Below are 7723 nucleotides of genomic sequence, written 5' to 3'. Positions count from 1 at the left end.
AATTAACACGAGTTAAACTTGTCGACCTCGTCGAATCGTAAGTTTACATGTCACTGATCACGTACACTTTGTCGATAACTGTTTTCTATTGTTTTTCTATATTAAATTCTTTTAATGTCAAGTCAATGAGAAAACATGTTTAACTATGTTAATATATAATGTAATATAACGTATTATTCTTATTTTTTATTTGTTTCAACTTTTTAAATGTTAATTATCTCAGTAAAATATATATACTTAAATATTACTTATATATATAAAGAAATAATTTTCATATTTATATTATAATTTTCATTTTATGTTTATTTTTCTTTTATGAAAATGATTATATTTTAACTAACTTGATAATAATGATAATAACACGCTATTACAAATAAGATACTACTGCCATCTATAGTTAATACGACACATATATAATACATAATATATATATATATATATATATATATATATAAGAGCAAACAAAATTCGGAGAAACAAAATCTTTTATTATTCCTATTAAATATAAAATTTAAAACAAAACACATAAATATTTTTTATTTTCTAATATTTTCGTATATTAAAATATATCTTTCCAAAATCATTTTTAAATCATGTATAATTTCAATTATAAAAAATATAATAAAAAAATAGTAAAAATGTCAGTTAAATATAATATAATATAAGTTTAATATAATATAAATAATTAATTTATAATATAAAAATTTAATATAATATAAATGTCAGTTAAATATATATAATAAAAATTATTGATATAATTTTCGAAATAAAAGCATTAAAAATAAATTAACATAATTATAGATATTTTATAATACCAAAATTCAGATATTCAACCCTGACCAACTTTTGTGTCTTGAATCTGTTGATATTATATTCTTTCTCCATTCTCAAATTATTTTTCGTTACAATGTAATATTAATGTTTTATAGTTCCTATAAAAACAGCAAAAAAATTTTTATAAACTGTATTGCGTTAAAAAAATAAAATAAGAATTTAATAAATAGTTAGAATTTAATAAAAAGAAGTATCGCATAAATAATTTTTTAAAAAATTGATCGATACATCGAAATCGAATAATAAGATTTTTATAAAAAAAAATTTTTTTAAAATATTTATTTCGTTTATATTGTATATAATATTTCAATTGATATTTTTAATGAATATATATCATTTCAATATGCTCTTTAAGTGATTTTTTAATTGTTACAATTGTTTTCACTAGTAGGTTTTATCGATAGTTTTTGACTCATAGTTTTGTTCACTTGTATCTATTAACTTTCATTGCAGGTTGTATATAAGGTTGTATATTTCATTGAGGTTATATATAACCTTTTTAGAAATATATTTGTATTTTAATTATGTTTTTTTCAAGTTTCAATAGTTATGATAATTAGTACAAATCATAATAAAAACGATATTTGTGATAATTTTAATATTGTGTGATAATTTTGATATATTTTTCAATTTTAAAAATTTTTCAATATTAAAAAATATTAATATATTCAATATATATTTAATAATAAGAAAAAATATCTTAAAAAAATATCTTAAATAATATTATTATATATTATCATGCAAACGTCGAATCTAAAATTTTACTTATTTCAATTATGTAATCATAACATGTACCATAATTTAGGATTACAACAATTTAAAAAAACGATTTTATATAGGAATATTGGATCTAAAGTGAATCCAAAAGTTTTATCTCTTCGAAATAAATTGTTGTATTGCGATTATTTAGATTATGGAGAAATAGGATATGCAAAACATAAAAAAATAGAAAAACAAAGAATAAAACAAGAAGAAAAGATGAAATTCGAAATGAGTGAGAAAAAAACATATAGTATTATGCTAAATGAATGGTTAAAGGATAAAAAAGAGACCAATATTCTCAAAGAAAAAAAAGATGAAGAAAAGATTGATAAATGTGAAAATGAAAATGTGAAAAAACAAAAACCTATATATATGCCATATGCAGCAGTAGACTCATATGAAATAACTGATACAAAAATGTTAGATGATACTAATACAGAAAAAACAAATATAAATTTACCAAATGAAAAGTACAAAGAATTGTTTGAAAAATATTTGCAAATAAAGCAGAATACTTTGAATAATAATAAAAATATTTCTATGCTTGAAAATGTAGAAAAAAACAATAAGATACCAAAAGGAGAATTATGGAAAATTCCATCTACTTGGATGACTGATTATGAACACTTTGATGATACTTTACTTAACGAATGTTGGTATAATTATTATGGTACACCAAATCCTAATTCAGAAGTCAGTTCTATACCATGTGGTGGCTGCGGTGCTTTATTGCATTGCAAAGATCCAGAAATTCCTGGATATTTACCATTAGAATTATTTTCAAAGAATGATGATGAAGACTTGAAATCAACAATATGTCAAAGATGTCATTTTTTGAAGTTTTACAATGCAGCTTTAGAAGTGAAAGTATCAATTGAAGATTATCCTAACTTACTGAAAGTGATTAAAACTAAAAAATGCGCCATTATTCTTATAATTGATCTGACTGATTTCCCTTGCAGCATTTGGCCTGATTTAAAAAGTATTATGCATCCTTTTACTCCTATTTTTCTTGTTGGGAATAAAATTGATTTATTGCCTAGGGATTCTCCAAAGTTTCTTGAGAACATTAAGCAACTCTTAGCAAATACAGTAGTTCATGTAACTGGTGTGAAAAAAGAAAACATTACACACATCCAACTCATATCTGCGAAAACTGGATTTGGTATAGAAGAGTTAATAAATAAGTTGCAGTACAAATGGCGATATAAAGGTATTTGTTAATTTAAGAAAAAATTAAGAAAAATTTAAGAAAAAATTTTCGATTATATTTTTTATTTATTTTTTTATTTTTTTATATTTTTCTATACACTTCATAATCATAATAATTCATGTTTCAGGTGATGTATATTTAGTTGGCTGTACAAATGTTGGAAAGTCTTCTTTGTTCAATACATTATTAAATTCTGATTATTGTAAAGTAAAAGCTATCGATCTCGTACAATGCGCTACAATATCTGCTTGGCCAGGAACTACATTAAACTTACTCAAATTTCCAATTTTAAATCCGAATGGAAAAAAATATTTGTTAAGAGTACAAAGGCTTATCAAGGAAAAATTTTATAAGATACAAGAATCGAAATATAGGGATTATAAATTTAAAGAAACAGGAAATATGAAGTTTGCAACATTAGAAGGTAATTAAAAAATTTTAAATCTTTTTATTAATTTTTATTAATTTATAAATCAAATATTCATTTAAATGGGATTTTTATTATGGGATTTATAGACGATGTTGGTAAATCGTTTTCCAAGTATTCAAAAAAAGACGAGAGTATCGATCCTTTTTTAGAAAAATCGTATAAATTCATGACGAAAAAGATTTTTTTAAATGAATCCGAATCAGAGTACGAACATAGTCGTTGGTGTTATGATACTCCGGGTACTATTCAGAAAGATCAAATACTGGATTTATTAACTACTGATGAATTATTGTTAACATTACCGCAGGAAATTATTACACCAAGAACATTTGTGCTTAAACCAAAACAAACTATATTTGTAGCTGGTATGGGAAGATTAGATTATCTTGAAGGAGAATATTTTATACGGTATACATATATATATAATTTTTATATTTTTTATTGCATTTTGAAAAATAGTTATTATGCAGCTAGAGAATTATTAAATCAAATTAAAAAAATTAAATTTTCTTATATATTTTTTATCGAAAAATAGATGCACTCTGTTTGCAAGTAAGAAATTACCTATAACAATATGTTATACTTTTGATGCAGAGGAGGTATATGATCAATTGTTAGAAACTGAAGCTTTCGTTGTACCTACAAACGATCAAAAACGATTAAAAATATGGCCGAAATTAAAATCAAAGGAGATAAAAGTAACTGGCGTGAAAAATGAATCTGCTGGAGATATTGTATTGTCAAGTATAGGTAAATCTATATAATAAACAATGATTGAAATGATTTTAATATAATTTGATTTAATCAATCGACAGGTTGGATCGCAATTACACCATTTGAAAACAACAATGTCTCATTAAGAGCATGGACACCAGAAGGTCGTGGAATATATCTCAGGTGTCCAGCATTGTTAAGTAAATCAGTGTGTCTTCGCGGTTCGAGAATTCAAGGTACTCCATTGCATTCATTAGGACGAAAAGTATTCATTAAATAATAAATTAAGTTTTGAACTTTATCTTGGTATTAATCAAATTATTAATATTACTTTATATTTAATCGATTTAAAATCGCATTTATCTTTCGTCTACCGAATAATTGAAAGAAAAGTATATATTCTTATAATATAAGATTTTTCAAATTTCAAAATCCGAATAAAATGTTATTGCATACAATAAAATGTTATTTTTGTGTATTTTTTCTTTCTTGATGATTTCATTTTATTATAAAAAATGATTAATGAGCAATGGAACCTATACATTTGATTTGGAATCCTTTGCCGAAAATATCAGGCCTGGTACTCTGCAAAAATAAAAACGAAAACAAGAACAAAAGAAAGAAAAAAAGAAAAAGAAAAATAAACTGATCGAATCATTTAAAAAATAATTGCATCATGTACGATAAACTTACGTAGAAATAGGTTCTTGCGACAACTGACTATTCGGTAAACAATGACATCCATAATGCTGATAATTACACAAATTTATTGGAATCGACTTATCGGGAGAAGTACCGTCACATTCACTGGAAAAATAACATTTATACTTCAAACAGACAGGGCAGCTATCAAAGATATGCAGGTTGCCACAAATAAAAGGTATTTCATGTGATGGCAATGCATCATTTGCGTCAACATGGATGGCAAGATTCTTTTGGCTTTTTAATTTCTGTTTCAATGGATGGTAACATTGACTAGTTCGATATGGTTCAATCTGATATGGGCACATTATATCGTTGCATGATTTGCATCGGTACCGTGCACTGTGAAAGTATGCCATATTTACATTTGATATTTGTTAATGAAATTCAAATAATATAATTTTATCTATATTCATTTATTAATAAATATTATACATAATAATAATAATAATAATAATAAATAATTGATAATACTTACGAATAGCAAACTTGATTTTTCGATTTTGCTCGACTATGACAAACTTTTCTTTGCCTGATAATACCTTTGACGGCTCGTTTTTTGTGGGTGTAAGATTTTTGCTAAAATCATGTTTATTGAATCGATTGGTTGATGATTGACGCATTAGATAATAAAAATAAAGGGAATAATAATATTTATCATTCTTATATATTTTACCTTAGAATCGATTGTTTTTGGATTGAATACACAAGATTGATCAATATTTGCATGGTAAATCGTTTTTACTTCTTCTATGACTGTTTTTGTCGAAATCTCGATTTTAGGTGCTATAATACCCTGTATAAATAAAATCAAAAAAATATTTTATTTTTAATTGAACTTGTATAAGGGAAGAAATAAAAAAGATACTAACAGGAAAATATTTGGTGGGGTCCATAAGTAGATCAATGTCGACTCCAGGTAGTAAATGTTTGCAATGAGCTACGGGATAGAGAAGATCAGCTAAACTAGTATGAAAGGTGGCCAAGATGATGGGTTGGTTACACGGGTTAAGCCATTGTATCAATTCCGCATAGAAAGGCTGTTTCTCCAGAATCCGTTGCAACTCTGTCAAAGCAGCCAGCCGTGTGAAAGTTTTCTTAAAGTTAAACTCGTTGTGAAATAATAGTGGAAAAATCGGTGATACTCTGTGAGATTCTAGGATGGAACCAAGACTGGTTATTCGCAGCGCTATTTTCCCATTAGGACACAGCCATACACCCGGACACGTTATCTAAAAGAGGTTATTTCGCATAAGTTTAATATTGAATATTAAATGATTGTTGAAATTCAATTGTGATACTTACGGCGTGTAATTCAAGTTTTATTTTTACGCAGAAACCTTTCCCCGCCATGATCGTTTCGTTCAACCAACAGGTATCAGGTATCAAAATATCATTTTTTATCTCAAAATCATTTTCTTCGGTAGTTTAAACTAATAAACGTTTACGATCAAAGAGGGGGCCTGTGAGGTTGATCGCCGGCGTTGTCCAATTGCTCAAAAAAATCGCGCGATCACCCTCCAAATGGCGTTTCTTCCAAAAAACGTTTCCTCGAGCAAGGAAACGATATGTACGGAAAATTGGTTGGCCTATAGCATGTTGAAGCGGGATCTGTGTTGTTCGTTTGTTGCCAGGAAACGAGATGGACGTAACATCGATATTGAATTTTATCGACGATCGTTAGTATCATACGGTATGCTTTTAAACTTTGAATGGTATTCCGACAAATTTTTCGATCGGTAAACCTCTTTGTATGTGACGTATTTTAAGCTCATTAGATATGAAATCTGTTTGCCTTTTAGGGAAGCATAATCTTGGATCTTTCGTTCGAGGTATCAAAAGTTCGGAAAACCAACCGTACCTATAAAATTTGAATCACGAAAAGATTATTTTATAAGAGATACGTGTATTTGTTTTCGATGTACTTATATTGCGTACTCCATATTCACTGTCGGTGGCTTGAACGTATAAATATCCTTTGGGGTTAGAAGTAGTCGTTTCGAAATCAAATCGATATATTCTTGTCGGATCTCGCATTCTGGGATCACGTCATGTTTCGCGTAAAATTTACCGGTTAATGGTTTTGTTCGCGCGATAGCTACAAATTTTTCATGCAGTCGAAAATATTTTTTTTCTTTCTCAAATCTTTCGTTATAAAATCGCAATTTCATAGGATTGATCATGTTGCCCTTTATCACGATTTCAAGTGCCACTAGAATTTACTTACTGGAATTATTACTGGAAACTAGATTGAAATGTCATGTAGAAAAAAAAAAAAACATCAATTTTTAACAATGGGCAGGCGAACGATACTTGTTCGATTAGCGTACTTTATTTTAAAATATGAATAGAAAACGCATACATAGTAAGCGGAAGACCGTGTCTAATCAGTCAAAGATTTACAGGAAATATTTAAAAACTTTCAACAAAATATTCGAAGAAAAATGTAGAAATGAAAATATAGAAGAGATTCACACGAAAATATGACAAAGCGATAAAACTCAGAGGCGCTGTGCTCGAAACATTTTTAGAAATATATAACGAATAATATTAAATATATATAATAAAATCGAATCGAAAATGTAGATACAAATTCAAATATTTCACAAATTCGCTATTCGTACAGAGTTTCATTTTCATAATATTTCAATTGTTAATAAAATATCTTACTATAATATTTATTATCGTAAATTAATATCTGGTGTCAAGTTGCAATTTTTAATTCAAATACAGCAGTTAAAATCACTCCTACAACATATGTAATTTTTAAGGAAATAAAAAAGAAAAGTAAAAAGAGAAAGAAAAAAAGAAAGAAAAAAACGATCATTTGATTATATATACGTTTTGCTATTAACACGCAAGCTGAGACGCAGAAAAAAAAAAGAAATACAGTTTACGTCGCAGCAACACTTTCAAGGCACACTTTTATGTAATATAGTCAAAAAATAATATTAATTGATGATCTTAAATGATGATGATCATAATAATAATTAATAATAATAATAAAGATAGCTATGATGATTATGATGGAGATAATGATGATAATTGATGATGATAAATAATAATAA

General features: G+C 26.7%; 3 protein-coding genes across 5 annotated transcripts; 1 reads left to right on the top strand and 2 right to left on the bottom strand.

Moving 5' to 3' along the window:
• The first annotated feature begins 1333 nt into the window (after positions 1 to 1333).
• LOC122717669 (nitric oxide-associated protein 1) lies at positions 1334 to 4436 on the top strand. Of its 3 annotated transcripts, none has more exons than XM_043941937.1 (5): positions 1339 to 2809; positions 2937 to 3233; positions 3317 to 3647; positions 3775 to 3989; positions 4055 to 4436. In XM_043941937.1, exons 1-5 carry the CDS (start codon positions 1573 to 1575, stop codon positions 4231 to 4233), a joined length of 2259 nt encoding a protein of 752 aa, XP_043797872.1. In that variant the 5' UTR covers positions 1339 to 1572; the 3' UTR covers positions 4234 to 4436. The 3 variants fall into 3 exon arrangements, with proteins under 3 accessions (XP_043797874.1, XP_043797872.1, XP_043797873.1); XM_043941938.1 differs by having other exon boundaries at positions 1511 to 2809; positions 3326 to 3647; positions 4055 to 4430; XM_043941939.1 differs by lacking the exon at positions 4055 to 4436 and having other exon boundaries at positions 1334 to 2809; positions 3834 to 3983.
• On the bottom strand, positions 4398 to 6099 carry LOC122717672 (spermatogenesis-associated protein 6). The gene is made up of 6 exons (XM_043941945.1): positions 5961 to 6099; positions 5528 to 5887; positions 5332 to 5451; positions 5134 to 5234; positions 4647 to 4997; positions 4398 to 4538 (listed from the first exon to the last, which is right to left on the bottom strand). The coding sequence occupies exons 1-6, from the start codon at positions 6006 to 6008 to the stop codon at positions 4490 to 4492; spliced, it is 1029 nt and encodes a 342-aa protein (XP_043797880.1). The 5' UTR covers positions 6009 to 6099; the 3' UTR covers positions 4398 to 4489.
• A 251-nt stretch (positions 6100 to 6350) lies between these two features.
• On the bottom strand, positions 6351 to 6869 carry LOC122717673. The gene is made up of 2 exons (XM_043941946.1): positions 6594 to 6869; positions 6351 to 6516 (listed from the first exon to the last, which is right to left on the bottom strand). Exons 1-2 carry the CDS (start codon positions 6836 to 6838, stop codon positions 6357 to 6359), a joined length of 405 nt encoding a protein of 134 aa, XP_043797881.1. The 5' UTR covers positions 6839 to 6869; the 3' UTR covers positions 6351 to 6356.
• Between the last annotated feature and the right edge of the window lie 854 nt (positions 6870 to 7723).

The sequence above is a fragment of the Apis laboriosa genome, unplaced genomic scaffold (assembly GCF_014066325.1).
Source record: "Apis laboriosa isolate Shangri-la unplaced genomic scaffold, ASM1406632v1 scaffold56_cov145, whole genome shotgun sequence".
NCBI lineage: Eukaryota > Metazoa > Arthropoda > Insecta > Hymenoptera > Apidae > Apis > Apis laboriosa.
This window is presented reverse-complemented; position numbering and strand designations above follow the sequence as displayed.